General features: G+C 43.1%; 1 protein-coding gene across 3 annotated transcripts; it reads right to left on the minus strand.

Moving 5' to 3' along the window:
• Positions 1-312: 312 nt before the first annotated feature.
• On the minus strand, positions 313-18234 carry LOC119169998 (protein Fe65 homolog). 3 transcript variants are annotated; one of them, XM_075881269.1, is made up of 10 exons: positions 18098-18234; positions 17164-17262; positions 15473-15626; positions 13925-14138; positions 12577-12887; positions 8915-9144; positions 3998-4170; positions 3305-3426; positions 1081-1264; positions 313-426 (listed from the first exon to the last, which is right to left on the minus strand). In XM_075881269.1, the coding sequence occupies exons 2-10, from the start codon at positions 17210-17212 to the stop codon at positions 352-354; spliced, it is 1512 nt and encodes a 503-aa protein (XP_075737384.1). In that variant the 5' UTR covers positions 17213-17262; positions 18098-18234; the 3' UTR covers positions 313-351. The 3 variants fall into 3 exon arrangements, with proteins under 3 accessions (XP_075737384.1, XP_075737376.1, XP_075737380.1); XM_075881261.1 differs by having other exon boundaries at positions 3998-4221; XM_075881265.1 differs by lacking the exon at positions 18098-18234 and adding an exon at positions 18002-18073 and having other exon boundaries at positions 3998-4221.
• Between the last annotated feature and the right edge of the window lie 6344 nt (positions 18235-24578).

Raw genomic sequence — 24578 nt, forward strand, 5'->3', positions numbered from 1 at the left:
TTCAACATTTGATAAAGCGTCTAAAGCTACAAGAGACACCACAGTAATACATGCGCCAGCTGTGCAATATTGCTATTGCCTTCTGCCCCGGTCAACTCCACGCTCTCGTCAATGCCAAACAGCCATGACAGCTGCACTGCGGCTAGCTGCCTGATCTCTGATGTCACGTTTAAAAAGGAATCGTAAAATAAATGAATTTACAAAAGGCCGACCCAGCAGCACAGAGAAAACCTTTGTCACAAGACAGCGAGCACACTAGGACGCATGCCTGCTCGGGCAACTGGGCCAAAAGAAACGGTGAACGCTCAACTCAGAGCTAAAACAAAAGTTGTCTTCAAATGCAGCTGGGCTTCAGGAGACTTGTTGCACGACTCCCATGGCGCGGCCCACGATGCTGCCCAGGACTCCCTTGAGTGATGATAGTGCCTGCAGTGGATGCCCACACTAAGCTGAGCACTTCGTTGCGCACTTACAACTAGCAGCTACTTCAATGCTTCAGAATGCCTTAGGTCAGATCATATGCACGTCTTCGATGACAGCTGCTCTGTGCCACCATGTTGTAAGAATGACTAATTAAACTAAAAGACATTTAAGCCAGGTTAGCATAGAGGACATTTTTCGTTGTATCATGTAACTGAAGTGATTCTCACCTAAATTGAAAGGAATTACAGTGGACGAAAAGTCGCCCTTTCCGCAAGGGGGAATCTGAATTCAAAACTTTCGATTTACGTGTCCGATGCTCTACCAACTTAACTACGATGAAGGGCACTTCCTCGTCCATTTTGAGGGATATCCATGTGCATTTAATCACTGGAAATGTTAGCCAGCACCACTGATAGCCAAGACGGCAAGTGTGGAACACTATTTTTGTCATAGGGCATCAGGTGGCATGTGATCTCTGTACACGATTGCAGCTGACCAATAAACCCTCGCATGCTACCTAAGGCGTCAAGTCTGCGGGAGCACAGTTCTCCTTATTTCGTGTTGTGAGAAAGCAAAGCAAACAATGTAGAGCTGTGGATCTTTCCAGGCAAGAAGCCGTCGGGGCAACAATCCACTGCCCCTGAGAAAATTACACACCTTGGTGGGCTGCTGCTGGGGAGGTGGAGAGTTGTTGGCTTGCCGGTGTGCATCGAGGCACTTCTGGTAGCGAAGTTTGCATGCTGCCTCAATAGTCTTGCACAGTGCACCTGCAGATGGCTCGCAATGAAGCACATGCGCCTCAAATTGGTCCTGGGCCGTGTGCACGATGAACCCGCAATTCCTGCGAACCGTCAGCAGCACTGTGAGATCACTGTCACCACTGCCTCTCAGGCTGCCACCTTCTAGAAGCCTGTGCTGCGACACAGCCTCACGGTTGTTGCTGTGCTGCTTCTGCAAGTTTCAGATGGGCTGTTCGCACACGAGCAAGTACCAAGTGTTCGTTAAGTATGAATGTGCACAGCACACAGCTGATGAGGTTTGCAGACATGGCTGCGGATGAGACCCTGACAGTGGTATCTTCAGAATTAATTCATTAAAAATTTCAGACTACTGAAACTCTGCGATGCCACTGCCTTGTTATATATACCGCCAATGGAAAACGAGAGTTGCACGAACAAACCGACAGAGACGAAATGTCCCACCAAAAAACAAAAAACCTTTAAAAATCAGCTAATCTCAGTTTCAGTTACCATGCTTAAATCTATAAGTGAAGTTAAAAAAAATAGGTAAGCCTGACTGTAGAGAGGAGGAAATTTGGATTAATTTTATGAGCATGCACATCTTTGATGGCCACATAAATACAAGCATATGGGTGTTTTTCTTTATTTTTTAATTTTAAACCTTTCAAAATATAGCAGCAGCGGCTGGAAATCGAAGGCGATGTTACATATTCCACAACAAAGCAGCACCACACAAAACTGCTGCTGTTTACTTTCGTAATTTTCTGACTCACGAACAGTTCTGTCCTCGCTATGAACCACACATTCATACTACATAAGCTTCCCATTTCAGCCTGGCACAACTTGTTTTTTTCCTTTGATCTCATGTCCTTTTAGAAACTAGCTTGGGAGTGAACTTTTGCTTCCACACTCAATATAATTTGAAATGTGACTTGTCCTATTGGCAGTCAATTTATGAACAAATTTCTAAAACATTTTTTACATTTCTGAGAGAAGGTAACTCCAATTAACCAATGGAAGCAACATTCAAATTGACAAAGACAGATGTATTTACAGTAAGTTTAAAAATGTGTGGCAGTGCAATGTGGAGGGCCACACTACATTGCCCCATAGGTGAAGCCTTTCAATGCTGCAAACTTTGTGTGAGTGCCTACGAATTGCAACAGAATAGAAAGTTGGGCTAGTTGGATATGCATGGTAGTGCCTATGAAGGCGAACATCAAAAACAAGTTTAAAACTTGCATCAATTGACCTTGTTGTTCACAGACACATTAAGGATGGTGTACTCAAAAATTATTAGCACATTTGACAATGACAAATAATCCACAAATATGTCCAAATAGCTACTTCCATTGCAATACTGAAGAATAAAATAAAGACTTTCCAATCAGCACTCAGGATAATTTAGATCCTAACCTTCCAATCTCATTATAATCTCATCAATGCTTACCAGTCAATGCAGAGCAGGTCAGTGTCTTCAATGCAGGCTAAACAAGCACACATCTAAGACAGTTTAAAAGACAGGTGACACTAAACAAGAGCTGAGTCGCAGCAGAAGGTTAGACTTTTTTGCATCTAGGCATGTGTTTATTGAAGAGGTAAATGTTACCTAATTCCACTTTATTTCATACATCAGGTGCAACACTTTGGGATCTATGCAACTATAGATTGATCAGAAAAATGTGTAAGCCCACGCACGTTTCGCTTGGATCTGAACTGAAGCAAGTTGCCCAGATCTTCGAACCATAATGTTGCGTGCTGTGACTGGCTCCGGCTGCACGCTACAATTAATTGTGGAGGCCATGATACGAAAAAAAGAGAGATGTTAAAAGATCCAGAATAACCTATTGAAAACTATATAACAAATAGGGTTTAATTATTTACAAAGCAACTTTGTTTATTACTTAATCTAAAAACCCCCCAAGAAACAACATTACAGGTGTTGAAATCATTGAACTATCTCTTGGTGCAAACGCAACTACAGGAAAAAGTTTCGCTAACTTTCATAGCATTGCACCTGATGTATGAAACTAAGTATAGGTTACTAACAACCTCCATTAAGCTCTGTGCTTATGTTAGGAGCTTCAAATGTAAAAATTTTTCTCGAGTTCGCAGTTTTCTCCACACTAACTCCAACTCACGTGACTTCCTTGCCAATGCCGAGGAACGAGAGGAACCGAACACGACACTCGGCCAGCACCTGGCCACGCCCGCCGCCTGCCGGATCCAATGTCACCGTCACTGTCGAAGGGGCCACTGCCACCTGCCAGGAGGGACACCACATTGCTCTCGACAAACCCGCGACGACTCAAGTGCTGCTTGGAGAAGTTTCGTGCTAGCTCAAATGCAAGGTTCAATCAGGCTTTGCAAGGTTTTGTCCCAGAACTTGGAAAGGAACACCTCGACAAGTAACAGTCTAGTGTCACCACCTATTTCCGAAAAGTTATAAATGATAGGGCAAAATGCTTGAAACAAATATTAACTATAAAATAACAGCATTTACACAAACAGGCAATACTACAGAGGCCCTACAGGACTACAAGTTATGAGAATGTCAAAGCACTTTCCATTCAAAATTCGTACTGCTTATACCGGTTTCATTCAGAGTGTTCATCAAAAGACTTTTTGAGGGCCCGTCGAGAGGCCGTTCAACATGCATTCAGCAGCTGCAAGCTTTCACATCTTGCACAATAGGCCGCTAATGAGGAACAGCCTCCAGCTAAGGCAGTGGCCCTGACAACTTTGACTGCAGGATCAGTTGCACAACAAATAAAATGTTTCTCAACGAAACACCACTGCCAATGAACTGAGACAACCCCCGAAATGTAGCGCACCTGTACGGGCAGCCAGTGTGCGCGAGGTACGCGGTCGAGCAGGGTGTCAATGGCCCCGTTGAGCAGGTCGATGCCGGAGGCTGCCGCCACAGGCATGCTGCCCAGGTACAGGGCCCGCAGCACCTTGCGCGGCTCCTCCATGGGCCGCAGGAGGCCCCCCTCCACACCGTCCTCTGGAACGGAGCAGCGGAGGACCTCACATAAAGAAATTCTGGATCTCTGCCCTATAGGGAAAATGGGGAAAGGGGGTCAAAGAAAGCACGGTGTGTGCATGTCTGATGTACTTGTTTTCTTTCTATCACGTTTTGCAACACTCTCTTCTTATTTTTTTTCCTTCCTCCATACCAGGAATCAGACCTCAATCCACGCACTTAGCAGCACAAAGTTTCTGCTGCTACAGGCAACGAGTCACGTGTGAACATGAAATGCAAATGAAATGCAACAACGTGAAATGACAAGCGTCTCGATAAAAGATCAGATGATCATATCATTAATGGCTGATTGCCAACAAGCACACGATCAATAGAGCATGAATTATTTGATAACGGCACATACAAATTCCGTTTGAAAACACAACAAACACAAATAAACCTACATTCAAACCCTGCAGCACACATCAGGAACGTCGTGACAGGAACTGAATTAGTGCTTGTCCAGACCAATTATCTTTTCTTCATGACGCCTATTTCTCTAATTTATTGCCCAGTGACACTTAGCCCATCCTCTCTATTCTTCTTCGCCAGCTTACATTTTTCACAAAGTGTTACACACCCTAATATGAATACTCGGCCTGTGAAAATATTAGAGTGCTTTAATTCTAGTTTATGTTATTGTAAATTTCAAAGAATTCAAAATGAAGAAATAGTTGTGTATTATTAGTCCACATGTAACCCACTTGTAAAGATCGTTTCACTGCAGTATATCTGTGCTATACCACGAATACAACTATACAAGAAAAATCGGCGCTGCCGCGAGTTCCATGTCAAGGATACATATTACCCTCACATCAATTCATCACTTACGTTTAAAAGTTTCTTAAACCGGCTTATATGCTAAGAATTGTAAATTCTGAAATGTAACATATTTTGCAGGATGTCACTTGAATCCTACTGAAACTCGCATCCTGCTACGATTCGAAGTTGCTTTCCGCTTTTCTTGAACCAGAAAAAATGACCTTTGCACATGACTTGATATATTGTGCAGGTTACATGGGGTCATGACAGATGTGCTCATTTCTCTTTATACTATGTTATATATACTATCCTAATTCAATTAAAATTATTTGACCAAATCACTAAGCTTGGAATTCCCTTCAAACATAAAATTGGCTATTCGCACTAGTGTAAAGAATACCTACAGACTCACTCACTGTTTTATCATGTCTGCCTTAAGGACACTTCTGAGAAAAACTACTCTCACATTTGTAAATCACCACCCAAAGCGTTACTCTCGCTGTGAGAAGACTATTGGCAAGACAGAAAATAGGCAGTAAAAATCTACAGGCGACAACACCACACTGAAAGTTCCTACACATTGACAGCATCTGCTAGGGCCTACTTAGTTCTTTGTTGCACTGTACGTTAAGGGAACCACAGATTTAACATTGTTTCAAAAAATTTATTGAGCCCACCTTACTAAAATAGAAAAAAATAATAAAATAAAAAAAACACAAGCTCGTGACATCACACTGAGATTAATGCATTGCAGTTATGATGCAAAATTAAAAAGGAAAAGTGATCTTTGAACTTCATTTTCTCTCCTGGTGATGAATTTCTGATGACAACATTAACAACTAAACAGTTCCCGGGGAATAATTTATCACACTGAACTGGTTTAGTGTATCCGTTTAGTGCCCATGGGGAAGAGGACAAAACGTGCCAGGCCTGCTCGAAGCATGCAGCACAGTCGCAGCAAAAGCTGGAGCCTCTCTAGGGCCCATCGTAAACTCTCTTAAGGCAACTGCTAAAAGCACAATTGCAAAGTACCCCATTATGCCATAAATCATCATAATTTTGCAAAGTATGGATGTACCAACTGTGCCAATTTTCAATATTTTTTGGGGAAGCAGAGTGTTATACATCGTTAAAGCATTACGAGCACTCTGCTGATGCTGTGGCTAATGACGATGGGGAATTATGGCAGCACTCTGTCTAATTGGTAGGAAGCTCTAAAGGGACCGCGAAACGGTTCTGGTGATTTTGTACAAACGCAATGGGCTAGTAGTTTTAAGTTCCACGGGACATTTACAAGTTAATTTGAGCTCTCCGTGTAAACTGTGTAATTTGTTACAACCCTTAAAACTGTAAATACAGTGAAACCTCGGTATTTCAAAGTCACTGGGGCCGCGAGAAAGCTTCGAATTAGGCGGGTTTTCGAATTAACAGAACATAGAAAAAGTTGGATGCAATAAACTCAGAACTATTCAAAGTAATCAGTGCCCGTCGTTTGCTGCGCCGACTAGCTTGCGGCTCCAAAAGCCACGTTTCACAGCAATAGCGGGTCTTTATTTAGCCGTGAACATGGATGAACGGTGAACCTTGCTGCTGCCACCGAAAAAAAAAAAAAAAGCGGTCGTGATTGATGAAATGTACACTTGCAGAAAACAAGACATCTTCACTGCAACACAGCAGTGACATGCGGGCAGCAAGTCACCTGCTTCTCGCTCCGTCAGCATGTCACGATGCGACCATTCGCACATTCTTTCTATTATAATTATGAATTTAATAATGACCAGTATGACGAAGCTCAGGATGTGTTTTTGGCTGGAAAAAATGATCTATGAAACTTTCAAACTTAGTTTTCGAAGGTGTTGCTGGCAAGAACACTGCCAACAGTGCAAAGACGCGAATTGCAGAAGCAACCTGCAATCGGATGTTCGCATACATCGCGATTTCCGCTAAACTGTCTTTATCTCTTTACAATTCCAGAAAGATTGGGTAAACCATTACACGCTGACATAGCGCCAAACATGCGATAAACTGCCCGCGCGTCACCGCTGTGTTGCAGTGAAGCATGGCTCATTTTTGCAGGCGCACATTTTGGTTGACCATGAGACCGTTTTTTCTTCTTTTTTTTTTGCACTGGAAGTAGTGAGGCTGGGTGCTTCAGCTGCCACTCGTTAGTATCGATACGTTGCATTGCCATGTGGCTATTAATAGCGGTCGTTCCGCGGATTCACGGCGAAGTCGGGATCTGGAACTGGCACATGGCACCCAATGTTTTCGAAATAACCGGACTGTGGCGGCCGCCGCTTCAAATTATCCACTCATACTTACATTGCGAAATACAGGACCACAGAAATCCTTCGGATTAAGTGGGATTTCAAAATAACTGAGTTTGAATTAATGAGGTTTTACTGTATCTGCAGATCACTGCTACTCTGCCAAATGTGTTTTCGCTGCCAATTCACAGAGCGACATGCTCTGCCTCATTGAAGTCACCATGGCTGCTGATCTCATTGGCTGTAGAAAGCGTGCCACAGGCCTCGTGAAAGCAGGGCTTAGCCCCAAGCACTCGAAGAAAGAGTTGAGGTGGTTGAGGGTGAAAGACAAAGTGAAGGAGGAGGGTATCTATTAATTACTCATAGCTCCATTAATAAGGTGTTTTTCGATAGAATTATGGTGCCAGTAATTTGCTCCAGTAGTGGTGTAATCAAAAGCAGAATCTGGAAAAACCGTTTCAGGAACCCATTGAGGGGAGATGCGAGTCGAAAAACGTCCACATTTATACATTCTTTTTTGTTTGATTTCACAAGCTTGCTTCCTCTACTTTCACAACAAAAAAAACTTTAGATGGTATTTCCACTCGAATTAGGTTAAGATTGCTTTTAAAGAGTACAAGGTCGCTATCAAAATCTATAAAGAGCTGATTGTCTAGAGTCCTCTGGAAATTGTCACCTGGCAGCTTGCCATTGCATTTCGCATGAGGAGCTCACTAAAGTAACACGCTCAAAATAATAATGATTTCCAAGCGCTCATGATGGAAGAAATCATTTTAAAAAACATATGTTTGCCCCATAGATGAGCTCTGATTTATACCTTCAAAATACGTATTTCTCAAGATCCATTTTTGGGCAACTTTTTGAGATAAGACATGTTTTTGGTACTTCCAATAGCCAAATCAGGATGAAATTTCACCCAGATGTTCCTTAACATGTGAAGAGTGCAAATATCTTCTATAAAACTTGATATTGCCTAGAGCGAGCAATTAATATTGGCTGAGGATACTAAAGACCCTCACATTACAATTATTCTTGTCCAATAAAATGCTTTCTATACAGTTTCTTGACAGTTCTTTAAAGACATTCCACAGTTAATGAGGAGCAATATGATTCATTGATAGCTCAGAGCCATAAAAGTTTAATTCCCATAAGAAGTTTGTCCAGAACAAACTACATTTTGCACTTTGTCATGGCACAAAACAAACCTACAGCTTACTAAAAAATTTGTAACGTACATATTTGAAATCAGCATAAAACCCTCTAAATGAAGCAAAAGAGCTTCATTGCTCTAGGCTACAGATTCACAAAATTTTCTTTTCGAATTGAAAGAACCCACTGATTACGCAATTTTGCATTGTGTGGTTTCCGTTGTTCCTTTACTTTCTCTATCGTGCTACATTCTGTTAATGCAATTCCTTCCCCGCCGTGTTAATTTTTTATGAAGGAACTTGAAGCACCACTATGGATCTGTGTCAGAACACTATCACACAGAGAGCCTGGTTTCAAATGCTATTCAATCCTGTGTGTGTGTGTGTGTGTATATATATATATTTTTTATGTGCACAATAATGAATTCATGGATGCAGTTGTCCACTGCCAGCACTGGTGTTTGCAGCAGTGGTGACAGTCGACAATTACGCCACTAAAATCGGCTGTTGTAAACTCATAACAGCCCTCGCTGTAAAGCAAATGCTCACCCATTGAGAGGCTGGCGAGGCGGTCCAGGGCAGAGCCCACACGCCTGGATGGAGGCTCTGTTGGTGCCGCCCGTTTGTCACCAGATGGGTCTGACAGGCTCCGCTCCAGCACCATCTTCTTGCACACATCTCGCAGGGCATTGGCAATGATGCGTGCTGGCATGTCGCATCGGAAGACATGACACATGAAGCGCCGGGTGCCACTGTCACGGGCTACATAGGCAAAGTCCCTGCAAGAAATCCAACACCCGAGGTGTGGAGGTAATCTTTAGGAGCAAAATGGTAAGTGACTAAGGTCTCCACAAATGATGTAAAATACATCCAGCCTATTTCTCGTATAATAATACTAATTTCTCTTTTAATACTATAATACTATAATAATACTATTTCTCGTATAATAATACTAATTTTAATAATAATTTCTCGTATAATAATATGTCTGGCATATAAGCTCAAAAACATCACAGCCACAATAATAGAAGACCAACACCCAAGAAACTCTTGTAAAAGAAACGTTTCACTCACCGCTCCCTGTATGCAGCAGCAGGCATCCGGGGCAGCAGGAAGAGAAAGAAACAGGATTAAGTTTTCTGTAATAGCTGTCTCTGAGTTTACTCTATGTCTTCACCAAGAAGCCTTTGCAAATTAACTGAAACATTATAACAAAGCTGCATCCTACAGGAAAATTAAGTTCTTTATATCCGAAAATTCATTATAAAGGTACATTATTGACACTATATTGCAAGACTGTTTTTCGCTTACTTTGTTATAACAATATTTAATTATACAATAATACCTTGTTAACTCAAACTCGCATATCTTAAAAAAATCGGCCAAGTCAAAATTATCGGCAGCACAGAACATTTTTTCATACGCCCGATGTATATTTTTCCTTCTACATCGCAGTATTTTTCGATCAGATTGAGGATAACTCGAAGTCTTGACCGGGAGTGGAACGAGGTTTCTGCCGCCAGACCATTTCACAAGATTCGCGCGATGCTGCCACGTCTGAAGCACGTAGATTTTATTTTTTCTAATTTAGCCGCACCTGCCACTACTTCGAGGCTTTTCGCGAACACCAAGTGTGTCTCAACCCAGCAACATGTCAACTTTGTCAAGCAACCTTGTGGCACGTCATGTGACACAGGGTAGCCAAGCGTGGGCCCTCTGCCCAAGCTTGGCATAGTTTGTCTTGTTCACTTTGTGCAGTGCATATGATTTTCCCTGAGGTGTGATTTTTGTTTATCTGGATTTTAGGGGCGAAGCTCCTTAGGGTATGGGTCTGTCCATGCTCCAATGATGTATGTAGCCACTGATGGCACATACCCGAAAGAGCGGTCCTTAGAATTGCCGCTGGTTGGCGGCACTTGTTTATAATGAATACATCATGAAAAGATGCGAGATGGCTGTACTCGGAGTTTTCACTAGATTGATGGACGTAGGTACTGACGGATGCACAGACAGACAGAGGGTCAGCTGTATGAACAGACGCACGGACGCATGGAGGGACACACAAAAAGACGGATGCACCGACGGTCATACGGATGGGCGGACGGAAGCAAAAACGAATGAGCAGACGAAAGCACGGACGGACTGACGAACGCTTTGCCCCACCAATCATCTTTCACTTCATAGATATGCTGTGATTTTTTCCACTAACTGTGAGCCCAGTGCTTGTGATTTTCCTTGAGGTGTGATTTCTATTCATCTGCACAAACTAAGCAATACGGATTTTTCGCTGAGTGTGAGGAGTGGCAACATAGCGTGAGTGCAGCAAGCATGGCATCAAAGCAGTGCAAGTCGCTAACGCTAGAAAAAACAAAGAAAGGTTGCCCTAATTATTAAGGAAGTGGAGAAAGGAGGCCGAATGAAATCGAGCATCGCGCAGGAATTTGGCATCCCTGTGTCTGTGCTTTCGACAGTGCTGAAAAATAAGCAGAAGGTGCTGGATGGATTTCAGCAGAGCTTCTCCAACCAGTGGAAGCGAGTTTGAGGGTCGAAGTTTTCAAACATTGAAGTGGCATTGATGGTATGGCTTTGAAATAAGGTCTAGTGCAGCGGCGAGGAAGATCTACTGATGTGATGCGTCAAGCAGCCGGAGGACGCCTTTCTAGGCCCGAGTACGACTGCAAAGCAGACGGGCATTATGCAGCTTTTCTCTGTTATATAAAATGGCAGTGCAGCAAAAACCAGCCTGTTCAAGTCTCTTCTATGTTATTATTTTCTGTTTTGAACCTGCACAAGGAGAAAGATTAGAACCTACTGCGGAACAGGCGCCGGTAAGTAGTAGGGATTTTTATGACAAGCGCTCGATTTCCCGGCGATAAGCACAACTTTGCTTATTTCGAAAGTTCATTTATCTCACAATTTTCTCTTGTTTTTACAACTTTGACTTAACGAGGTATTACTTTTCTGGATTCGTTATATAGAGGCTTGAGAGTAGTTAGAAAAGCACATGCCAAACTTCTGTTGCATAACACAAATGGCACCAAAGGCTTGAGACAAACACGAGGCACGTTTACCCTACAACTTCTTGTGCAATTGAAAGTAACAAATGCGACACTAACCGCCGCATTCAGAAACACTCCTTGACTTGAATTTGACTTAATATGCCTTCAATGCAGTGCGATTGTGCTGACTTGGCACCGCCTAAAGAGAGCGCGTTCGAACCGCGTTTGTGCTGCATTGAAGCCGGTGGCAAGTCAAGTTCAAGTCAAATAACATTTCTGAATAAGGGGGTTAGTAACAAAATCTCATGTGTTTCAAGGCAGACTGAAGTACTGCAAAGAGCATCATAATAAAACATAAGATTTGGAATATGAGAGGATGTGTTGCAAAAAATACTCCTTCCTTCCTGAAGCTAAAAAAGTGTATACACATGTACACTGCAATTATACAGACTATATTCCAACTCTCAGAGGAAGTTATGCACAGCTGCTCAGCGTGACTTCAAGACTTATAGTTTTGGTGTCCACCCGCAACTCGGTGACAAATCTCGAAGGCAACAAGCTGGGACTGCTCGGAGACAATAAAGGACTGGTGTAAACGCAGCTTTTGCAAGTGTAGTAACACACACTCATGACAACATCCATGCACATAAAATTTAGGGTTTCTTATTTCACTAACTTTCAGGCCCTCCTGCAAAAGCAACAAAATAGACACACACACAGCTCGTGGACCTCTCAATAGAGGCCCCACTCGCCCATGACTGTCTTCTTCCTGCATTTTTTTTCTTTTATTTTCTCAAGTATATTCATGAGCTACACAAGCATGACTGTCACAAATTTTTTTTTTTTTTTTTCAGGCTACCCCTGCAGTCACCTAGTGTCGATACATAACCCTGACATAAAACTAAGTGTTTCGAAATTGGACCCCAGGTTTTAGTCATTTTGTAGATCATTATAGATGTGTTGCTAGAATCCTAATGTCAAATCCCCATGAGAAATGACCCTTATATCAGTTAGGGGAAAGGTCTGTGAAATGGCAATGTTAGCGGACATTTTGTTCAAACTCTTTTTCTCCCCTTCCTATTTTCCTTGCTTTTTTGGCCTTCGTGGGAGTCATTAGTTGAGAAGAATTTGAGCCCCCTGTACTAAGTGATGGCTTCTGGCTTTTCCCATTTGCAATTTATATTTCTGAAAAAGCAGCAAGTGTGATAGTACCGGCCATTGTCCCTGCCAACGCCCCAAACGCGAATGGCATGCAGGGGCTGACAGTGGAGCACGGTGCCATCTTGGGGCCGCAGCAGGCGGAGCTGAAAGCCATCCAGCTCCAGAAGCAGCGACCGCCCCTCGCCCCATCGGCCCACACCATCGAGGCCTCGGCCGAGTGACAGGTCGACAATGCAGCGGTTCAGAGCTCGGCTTGACCGCTCGGGAGTCAGCTCACTCTCGGGAATCTCTGACCAGCCAAGGGAACGCACAGCAAAACGCATTGCCTCCCCGCTGCTGCTGCCATCAGCTACACAGTCCTCCTGCGTGTAGTTGATGAACACTTTGGTTACGTTGCTTGCCCTTTCCTCACGGAAATTATGGTCGACTCCATGGCACATCATCTAAAAAATCTTTAACAGTGTGGCAAAAGGGAGGCACAGACAAGCGCACAGACAAGCGCACAGACAAAAGTCGGCACAGACAAGCGCCGACTTTAAACTTATTTTTAATTCAGAAAAGACATATACGTAGTGGAAAAAATTGCAATCAGCAAGAGAACATGAGACAAGCACCGCGCATAAACACAGACAAGTGCCAAATTTTTAATGCCAAAAACACCATTCTGCAAGTACATTCACATAAAAAAGATAATTACCTTGTTCTTTGAAAAATCAATGCAAGACATGCTGATGCATGCTTCTTCCACATGAGCAATGTGGGCCGCCTCTACAATCTCTCAAGTGAGCACATTCCTACTAGTGAAAATCACTTCGGTTTGATTGTAAGCAGGCAGGCAACCACAACCCCTGCAATGCGAACTAAAATATCCAGAGTTGCCACTCTGCACATTCCAGCAATGTTCGCGCAGGTGCACATTAAAGAATCTTGAAGTTTGGCGGACATATTTCTTACTGCATGACACTGGGATCATGCACACCACTCTGTCGACACACGGTACGAATAAGTACCCGCGCTTGATCTGGCAGACACCCCCACCACCGCTTATTTTTTTTTTTTTTGAGCCTAGGCACCATGCATTAACTTCCATTTCTGGGGCCTGTCATGTCAGCATCATTACACTTCAATTGTGCGGGCGAGGATAGGAACATGATCACCCTGCATACGCCCCAGTGAATGTGACATCATGGCTTGTGCTCGCATGCAGCTGCGAGAATCCACATAAAACACATGCTAAAAAATATATGAAGTAAATTTGGTTTATCGGAACAGTCACATCTTCCGAGTAGAATTTTTATGTTTCCATCAGTTTTTGCAATTTTTGTTCAGGATCCCTTCAAGTATAACATCAAGCAGAGAAACCCTTCAAAAATAACACAGCTGGCACAGTAAGTCTTGCCTGTGGCTGAGTAGCTGGTGGCTCCGGTGGTGGTGGGAGAAGTGGCCGACTTTCAGGTGTTGGAAGAGAGCGAGTAGTGCCTTCTCGCGGTCGCTCGCGTTGGATGGTCCCTGTGCGGATGTGCCAGTAGTAGGGCCCGTCGTCGTCCAGGTGGCGCTCCCAGCCTTCGGGCAGACCCTGTTGTTCTGCTTCGTCCACCTCCTTCTCCGAGAGTCTGCATAGCACAGCCTTCAATGTGGCACAAGAAACAATGCACTTTTGCCCACTCTGCAAAGCACTCTCTCTCCTCTGATAAATTGCCAGCTACCAGAACAACACCATTGTATTTTTAGCATTTTAACCATGTTCCTTTGAGAAAGACGTTTAATAAACACAAATGCAAATCAACTGTGAAGTTAAAACTAGCAACAGCCACACGATACCATAATTTGCCCATTAGAGTAAAGAATATCTCCTCTTCTGTTTCTTTTTTTCTATTGTGTTTCCCTAAATAAGTTTTTCTGGTAAGAGAAGCAAGCATTACAGCTAGTTTGTAATGCTTTTACCTTACATCGAAGCAGCTGCATGTGCAAGAGCCCCTTGAGATACCATATTGATTAATGGTCAATGTAATATTAAGAGGACACTAAAGTCAACAATTTAAGTCACAGTGAAAGCTCAATATATGACAACATTTAAAATGACAATATTATCAACAGCAGTGCCCTACATACCAAGAAATTAATGTAAACACATGAGAACACATGCGCCGCAAGTAGGACATTCGCAAAATGATCCCAATGACGTCAGACTTACCGCCTACATTTAATCACTAGTAATCGAAATAGCTGCATTAAATAAAGAACCTTCCGTGCATCAAGAAACATAATAAAAGGCTGCTTGTTTATTTCTGTGTGATTCATGGAAAAAAAGAACCACCGGACGTTACTATAGGGAATGGCGCAACAGGTACAAAAGTTCAATTTTCGCCTGGTTAAACTAGACAGGTCGTGCCATCTAGCGGGACCCAGTTGAACCAAGCACGCCTGATATTTCGGAGGCGATGGCATGAAATTGTTCAATGGCCATTTTTGCTGATGTGGCTCCCGCTAGTTCTGGCCGCAGTGAAGCCGGGCAACGTTGTGTACGGCAATAGTGACGTGAAAGGTTCCACTTGAAGTGTGCAAATACGATGCGGACCACTAAAACTTAATTTTAATTCAGAATAAGCATATCCTTGGCACAAAAGTAGCACTACAATGTTTCTGGATTGCTATTTCAGCAATCACTGACTTAATCTTTTACTTTAGTGTCCCTTTAAAGGCAAAGCCTACAAGCTACCCTTCCCCTTTATGGATTGATTCATCCAGCAATGTAACATTAATGCCTGGGATACTGGTTCTAATGATCACATTATCATAAAAAGACAGCAACGTGTGTGTGGTCATACAGAAATAATAAAAGCCCAAAGATAACCAATATAATAATAATAATAATAATAATAATAATAATAATAATAATAATAATAATAATAATAATAATAATAATAATAATCAATACGGAGCTCACAAGTTATTGTCACCATCTGGCTGCTCAAGCATAGGCTGGCTGGTTAAGTCGATGCCCATGGATTGAACGTGCAGCTGCGCATAGCTCCAGCGATTTTTAACCCCAACGGGTCCATTGAGATTCACATCCAGATCGCCGGAGTCGTCATCCCGCTCTGCGTTAACCAAGTACAGGAACTGCATAGTCACTAATCCATCTAGGGATAGCACAAACCTAACAAGTAGATCTAAAAAATATACAAAAATATATTTCATAAGGTTCCTTCAATACTAGCACAGATATTACAACTGTCACATATGACAAAATTAACTACTGCAGGAAGGTTTAAAAGGCGACAGCACTGAATGTGGTGCAAGGCAGTAGTGCAGACTTAAAATATCTATATGTGACACGCTCTTTTCTTCCCTACAGTGTGCCGGATGTAATATCTACATTTGTTGTAAATTGATTGTGATCTGGCGAGATCTGGATTAACATTTTCGATTGTGATTGGCTCCTTTAGGAAAGTTACAAAAGGGGGCCAATCACTGTTGATAAACGTGATACCAATCAACCTTAACAGCGATAAGCCATGCTTTGTGTGTCACCATTACAAGAGCATACAATTTGGTTTATTGGTTCAAGATTACTTCAATTTTGTTTGTCTGTGACGTTTCAGATGCCTTGATTCACCATCAGATATGCTACAAATTGCTGAATCAGGGCCACTATATGAAAGAAGAAAACAGGCATGCTTGAATTTCATATCTTCGGTTTATTTTAATAAGCTCAAAATAAACTCTGACGATTACTTTCAGAAACACATCAGTCGAGTCTCACGTCACAAGCTCAGCTATTGCATGAAACCTGTACTCACAAGAACTAATTTCTATAAATATTCATTTTTCCCTCGAACAATCACAGAGTGAAATTCATTACCATCTTCTTCACATCTGCTATGCAAAAAGTTTTTATAATTTTGTTTTATGTGTATTTATTATGTGCATCCTCTCCTGCTTGGACTACTGTCTACAGTATTGTACAAAATAAAATAAAGATAAATCTGTTATTAGAGAGCTTTCGAATAAGGTTCCCCAAAAAATAGCATCAAGGCCACTGCACATACGCAAAAACCCAAACTGCTTTTGGGTTGAAATGCCATTTCTCAAATTTAGTGGGAGCCTTAAAGACTGCCCCAAAAGTTTTTGCTGATACGAACGTGACGGCACCCACAGAAGTGATGGCTCTCGGCCAATACTAGAGTGACATAGAATAGGGGGAGTGTCTAAAGCGCCGCAGACCCTATTCGAAAACTCATCGCTACAGCTTGACCCAAAGCATCCATACGCAAAGGGCTTTGTGGCCCCAAACAGTTGGGGCCCCTATTCACAGACTCTCTTTGGTCTTGCTGTTGTAGTTTATGGAAACTTCATAACACTTGCCTTCTACACATTTCGCATACATCGACCACATCAAATGATTACCATATGTACTCCCAGTACCACCAAAGAATATCAATGTGATGCACAACAATACTATTGACTACACAGAGGCGGGTTGGGCTCGTTGCATATAAAGCGGAGCACTTCGTATACATCATATGGTATCAATGCCTAAATGTGCGGAACGATAAACAATGTTCACCATCCATTCTCCTGGAATCATTCCGATTGACAGTTTAAATGTAAACAACAGAATTAAAACAAACTTACCCAAGCAAAACGCGTGGTTGGTACCTAGTGAGGTCATTCTGGTCAGCATGCGTCCATCTGCTCCAGATTAGAGCGTTTCACAGCTAATGCTGAATTCGGCTGCAAAAAAACAAGGCAGGAAGCCCTCATGCCACTGCACGGACTTGACCGCACTTCCGCGGCGATGCTTTGAACTATCATACGGGGCTATACAAAGTTGATAATGAAGTGTACGTAGACTGATTATAGATTCCCACAAAGGTGTCACACAGGCACTTAAATTTGTTTGCGATCGAGCCCCGATCAGGACTGAATTTGTCTACTGCGATTGGCTTGATCTATTCCGCTCATTGAGCAAATAAGCCAATCGCGATTCCTAAACTCGATAATAAACGCGTTCGATTACGATCGAAAAGGCACAGCGCGACGTATCCGCGCCCAATCTGCGTGTAAAGCAAATTAACCGTGCCTCGCATAACCGAATAGGTGATGGAATTAGCCTACCTAACCGGTTGTGGGGAGCTACGAGATGTGCGTGGGTTGTTCCAACAGTTCTCCGAAAGCAAAATGTGGCCCAATGTGGCACGGATCGAGTGCATGCAGAAAATTTTCTGGACATATATATGCCAACGACTATAGCGTAGTGTTATTCTTCGTTGCAAGTGCGGCGCAGCTGAGGAACGTACTGCACACCAGCAGTACACACGGGCCGTGATCCTTTATTAAATCGTTTATACATCGAAATACCGTAAAAACGCTTCTCCGAGTACATGCAAATCGTAGTTCGTAAAGCCCTAATTGTTTCAAAAAGGGCAAAGGTAGAGCGAAGCAGTAAAAGTTCATTTCATGCTCCACATACACCCGACCGTATCGATTTAGGGCTAGTGGACCGTTCTTCCAAGGCGCCAGCAGGGAAATCCAAAGCGCACGGTGGGGCAACCCCGCGGAGACTTACCGCCCTTGCTCGCAGATGTCACATCCAAGCGCGATGGGAGAGATAAGAGGTCACTCGGTTGTTATCAGCAGCGGCCGCAACAAAACGCCACACCGTTGGCACCCGCCGGCTTGGCCCGACGGGCACTCCCGAGAGACTGCGCAGGCTTGCGCAGGCGCGCACGCACGACAGTCGCCCCGTCGCCGCACTCCTCCGCTCCAACAATCGCACGCGCGCGATCAAAAACATACCGGTCTCACATGGCAACCGCTGGTGCGCATGCATCTTACCAACTGTTACTTCGCCCAACTGTTCGCTGATGTGCTGCAGAATAAACCTGTCACTGGATATATTTACGCGCTGTTCTATCTGCGGATAACACCGATGAAATTTCCAGCCCAAAATCTTAGTACGATTTCCGTGGTATACGCGACGCTTTCGTGTTCGCTGCCGTCCTCGTTTATCTTGCCAGGCATGGTATTGCAACCAACCAACCAATTGATATATGGTGAGCGTAATCTCTGGAAGATTTGCCGAGGCCGTATAGTAGCCGTGTGGTTCGTGCAAAAATCTTTGATTGATATGTGGGGTTTAACGTCCCAAAACCACTATATGATAATGAGAGACGCCGTAGTGGAGGGCTCCGGAAATTTAGACCACCTGGGGTTCTTTAACGTGCACCCAAATCTGAGCACACGGGCCTACAACATTTCCGCCTCCATCGGAAGTGCAAAAATCTTTGTCCGTGATGCACACATTGCCTAATTTTCTTTGCAATAAATTTATAATACTCTTTTTCAGGGTTACTGACATCACTTGAGGCTAAATGCATGTGTGGCACTAGCTGTTTTTATACGTTGCATAAACAATCAGACCGGGCCAAAAAAATTCAATTACCACCGCTCGCGACAACTTGTTTAGAGCGAATTTTCGCTTAGTACGAACTTCCTCATTTATAAATCTAGACATATAACTTAATTCGACAGTTCTTTACACACTGCACTTGGGTGACACGTGTAAGACACTTTTTCTCACTCAGCAGCTAACGGCTAAATTTGTGTATGTGCACATTGTCTGTTGCCGAATATGTGTCCTCTTCCAGGGTAGGCAGCTTTCGTGTGCGCGCGCCTCCAGCACTGAACGCTCCCTAGTGCAGCGATTTGTTCGAGTTTTTCGGTAATAATTTGGATCCGAAATGTTTATCAGGCTTCACGTTTGGGGGCGTGGATGTCAGCGGGTGCCATCCCTGATGAAAGTGTGGGATGCGGTCTAGAAGGAACGTAGTATCCCAACACGAAACATAACGTTTTGTTAACGTGTTAGCAGCAGCGGGGCGAACATACCGACGCTGCGCTCGGACTCTTACCCCAGTATTCACAAACGCTCCTCGACTTGACTTTCGCCCTTCACTTGACAGAGTTCAACGCGGCGCCACTACTCAGCAGAAAATGACGCTGTGCTACTCAAAAATTGCAGAAGATTATCACAGATATGCAGTGACTTGCAGTGCCTATAGAAGGCGCTCCCATCGGCTTTCTCAAGTGAAGGCGAAGCGTTGAGTGAATGGACGTTCTAGAATACGGGGGTTAGATAAACAATGATTCTTCCTGCGAGCTTGCAGCCCAGTCACAGGTAAAGTGTTTCACAGGCCCAGTTTTGTAGGCGCCGTTGGTGAAATATGCCTCGGATGATTATTGGCGCTGTGGCTTATCCGATTGTGGTGCGCAGTGTGCAGCCGTGTCACGCCGGGCGAAAAGATGGCGAGGTGGAGGCTGCGTTGAGAGCTGCGCAGATTGTGTAACCACGAAAGGATCCGCGAATGATCATGACTGCACGCAACAAATTTCGAGCACCCATACTGCACCTTCCACGTATTGCACAGACGTGCAGATCTCTGGCAAGTATACGGCTCAACGCCACGCTAAGCCTAATTTACCACGTGAATGGCGCGAAGGGTCTAGCACCGTGGTGTAATGTGCACCGCGTATCGCACAGAAGCTGTTTGTCCAAAAAGGTTCTGTGCGGTACCCAAAAAGTCACCCAAAAGCAACAATACACCTTTCTGGGCGTAATTTCGTCGCCCAACAATAATTTCTATGTGCTTTGTCAGGTCCTCCTCGCTCGAATACTCTGTGCTCACAATGAAAAAGTGCGTAGCATATATATATATATATATATATATATATATATATATATATATATATATATATATATATATATATATAAGGGAAAGAACATTATACCTAAGGGCTCGTTTTTCCGTGATTTGACACAATATTAATGAAATATAACAGACAATAATGCCAAGGAATGTATAGAACAAGTTATTAGAACCAATGTAAAGTAAAATAATAAGAAAAAAAGTGGGTGAAAAAATAATTTGCGGTGAGCAGAGTGTATATATATATATATATATATATATATATATATATATATATATATATATATATATATATATATATATATGTGTGTGTGTGTGTGTGTGTGTGTGTGTGTGTGTGTGTGTGTGTGTGTGTGTGTGTGTGTGTGTGGAGAAATGACGGACGAACGTGCGAAAATGTTTATTTCTTAAGTTTCCGCAGGAAAGCCTGCACCTTCGTCAGGGAATACAGGGTGCACGCAAAAACGCACTTTTTAAATAGATGAGTACGGCGGAGGCCCCAAACACATATGCTTAACTATTTTCGCCGTAGATATAGCATATATCGTGATAAATCAATAAACATGGGCACTTGTGCGAAATGGTTATGACAGTATGAAAACAATTGCAAGCAAGACAAAGTTTTCTACTATACAAAGCATGGGGTATGCGCAGGAACATGGAATTGGACAGTGCTGGGCTATGTATACTAACGTTGTCACGTCTGTATATGATAGTGGGAGATGTACACGGAGGAATCGTGGGTCGCGCGATCGTCTTCGAGCGAGCGCCTCTTACATCGCATCACTTTGTGGATATGGCGGCGATATCTTATGCCTCACCTCACAGCTCTCTGCATAAATGCAATTAGTTCATTTATGCCAAGAAAACGAGAGGAATAAGCAGCGCTGAACGTGTGCGCTTCTTTAAATCCACTTAGTGCAAAAATTCACGGACTTAACTATCTCCCTGGTTCGTGGGATAAAGTTTCGGGAAAATACTATAAGCTGAGCTTCCTGCTGCCCGATTCCACTGCTTTATTCGTCGCCACTTTGAAAGCTGCTGCCACTGTTACAATTAAAAAAAAAAGGTACCGTAAGCAAAACTGATCACCGATTTGGTTGATCGAAGACTGAAGCGCAAACATTTTTTCTTTCTTTTTCTTTCATTAAGTCAATACGAAACATTGAAAAGAATTCATCACACTCATAGGCTCACATCAGTTTCGACAGAGTAACGGTGATGCTATTCCTTTTCTACGAAAGAAATTTATTTTCGTGAAGTGGCAAACTATTTCATTAGTCAATAAAAACTTCGCTCATTTTCATCTGTAGCTGCATCAGCCAGCCAGTCACAGCAGAATAAAAGCCTGAGCCAGTGATATAATCTTCAGGGCTATAGCCTGCCCTGCAATGCCACGTGCCAAGGCGCCAAAGCGTTGTAAAGCGGTCTGCACTGCAAAGAGTCCAGAAAAATCTTCACAGCAGCATTGTTGGAAATATTTCATTATATGTAAGATTTTCTCGTAATATATTGATCCCCTCGTAAATTTATAATTGAGTGATTACTTTGTCAAAGGAAACATCACCTTAGTTGATTGACCACTGTCGGATGTAGAAAAGCTAGCGCCTCCCTTGCCCCCCCCCCCCCTTCGGCTGATACGTTTATGATCGCGGGGAACACTCGAGTAGTTTCTAATGTTTTGTTTAAGAAGGAAGTTCTCCTTTTGCACTTTAGAGTGCTGACGACCATGCATATAATTAATGCAACTTATATGGATGAGCCGGTTGTTGTGCGACAAATTTCTAATGGTGAAACAGGAACTCAACAGAGTAAATTAATTAGTTGTCCGTTACAAACTCTGGAGACTTTTCGTATGTACGACTGACGTTATCTGCGCCTGCTCTATCGCGCTGATGCGAACATTATTCCGACGTCACAGACACACACACAAAAAGAAAATGCAAACTTTATTCTCAGCACAATGTCCTAGAGTGCACATGGGGGACAATGTATACGCCCCAAACGCGGGTTTGAACATTTGCAGCGTAGGGTGTTTCGAAAGGAATAAAAAAAAATGAAGTTATTTTTCACCATCAAGTGCTGCCAATTGTCGACTAAGAAAGAACACGTAACTGGCGCTTTCCCCATTAATTTTTTTTATTATTTCACTAAGACCTTCAGAAAGCAGCAGAACAGGCAGAAATACGTCTCCACTTCTTCCACATTTTCAAACAACGCTCACTCCTGCTTATGTGGCTCACATATGTAACGAACGTGGGCGCTCCTTCAAGGAGAAAAAAAAAAGTGCGTGGTGTGCACTTATTGCATTAAAGATTCACAAAACGTATGGCGTGGCCACGAAGGAAACGTATGTAAATGCAGGCCAAGGAAATGTAGTCTCATTGGCGAATATGGCGCGTATCCGATCAGTATCGAATGACGTGCGCGTGCCAACTCTCGCCGGTAGTGGATAGCAGCTGCGAGTGCAAACTTGCTTTCAGTTCAGCGATGCGATCTAGAGCTTGAAATTTCCCTGCAAAAACCTATTTAATGCACCCTATGTGTTTTCTCGTTTTTCATTCCACTCCTACATGGACATTTATGTGCACAGTTCGGAATGACGTGTCCATATCAGAACATGTGTATGATCAGAACAGAATTCTGCGCGTCCGTATACATCCTACGTGGATATATGGACACGTCATTCCTCTCCTTCTACATGGACGTTTATGTGCACAGTTCGCAATGACGTGTCCATATATATCCACGTAGGATGTATACGGACACGCAGAATTCAGTTCTGATCATACATATGCTTGAAGCATGTATGATCGGAACAGAATCCTGCAAAATAAACATGCTTAGATTTTCATTTTACCTTCAGCTCAGACACGCACCGATTCTGCCAAGATATGGCAATTGCGGCAGTACTAGCCGAAGCGATCAATAAATATATCAGCGGTCAATATGTACCTGAACCATGCCCGGGGCTATATAAGTGCCCCATCCTTCGAGGTAATTAATTTACGTGCTGCGATTTTATACCTATATATTGCATGGACGAAAACCACGAATGCCGCTAATACATGTTCACCACGGCGACTAATTGCACAGCTGCATTTTCAATTGCCTAAATTCATGCACGACTTCTCTTTGTTCTCATTCGCGCAGCGCTTGCATGCACGCGCGTCAGAACACGAGGACACATTTATATTGCGTAAGAGGATATGCCGACCTTTCGTAATATCGAGTACTTTTGCAGCGCATCGTCAATACCGATATGGAAACGGTCCACCAGCGCAACTGAACGGCCGCAGCGGAAGCGTGCAGCGGCGCGCGGTCACGCCTGAAAAAGCCACGGCGTATTTTCTTCCGAACGAAGCGGAAATGTGTCACAGTGCCGGCGGTTAACTTCGTCAACGCCGAAAATTCAACACGCGGAACGTGTCACGTGCGAATTGGGACGAAGGAACTGCAGCTACTTGATATTGGACCAATAAACTACAGCCACTACATTGAGAATAGGTTCTAATAAGCGAAGTTAGCTGCCTCGTTTACTAGGCATTTCTAACCATATACAAATTCTACCATCGCTAGCTGTCACAAGCGAGATGCTATGAGATGCGAAAGGAACGGCCGTGGGAACCTCGAAGGCCACAATGGCTGTAATTTTACGGACAGAACCAAGGGCTCGTACGCCATTGCTCACGCGATAAATAATTAGGGCCAGCGTCACAGGTCACAGACTTTGACAGGTCAGTATTTGGCTGCGTCATTCTTCTGCTAACTACATTTCGCTTTCTCCCAATTTTGTCATCTTTTTGTCCCTCACCTGATGCAAATGCAGAAATATATATATATATATATATATATAAGGGAAAGAAGTGGTGTATACCTAAGGGCTCGTCTTTCCGTGTTTTAACACAATATTAATGAGATCTAACAGACAGTAATGCCAAGGAATGTACAGGGGAAGTTATTAGAACCAATAGAATGTAAATAAGAAGAAAGAAAAGTGGATGAAAAAATTACCAACTGTGAGCAGGAATCGAACCTACGACCTTCGAATTACGCGTTCGATATATATATATATATATATATATATATATATATATATATATATATAAAATTTGCGTGAAAAAGGTGCATCAGAAATTAAATATAGCCCATAGGGATAAAATACCACCACCTGTCCCACCTTAAACACAGTTGGTTTTAAGGAATAACACAAGAAAAGAGGACCACATAAGATGCACCCAATGCTGATGATTCCCGGAAGAATGGCACGACCCACCGGGGGGGGGGGGGATCATCAGGAGGCGTGTGGAAATAAAATATGTGATATGAAATAAAGAAATA

This window comes from Rhipicephalus microplus, chromosome 2, assembly GCF_043290135.1.
Source record: "Rhipicephalus microplus isolate Deutch F79 chromosome 2, USDA_Rmic, whole genome shotgun sequence".
Lineage (NCBI taxonomy): Eukaryota > Metazoa > Arthropoda > Arachnida > Ixodida > Ixodidae > Rhipicephalus > Rhipicephalus microplus.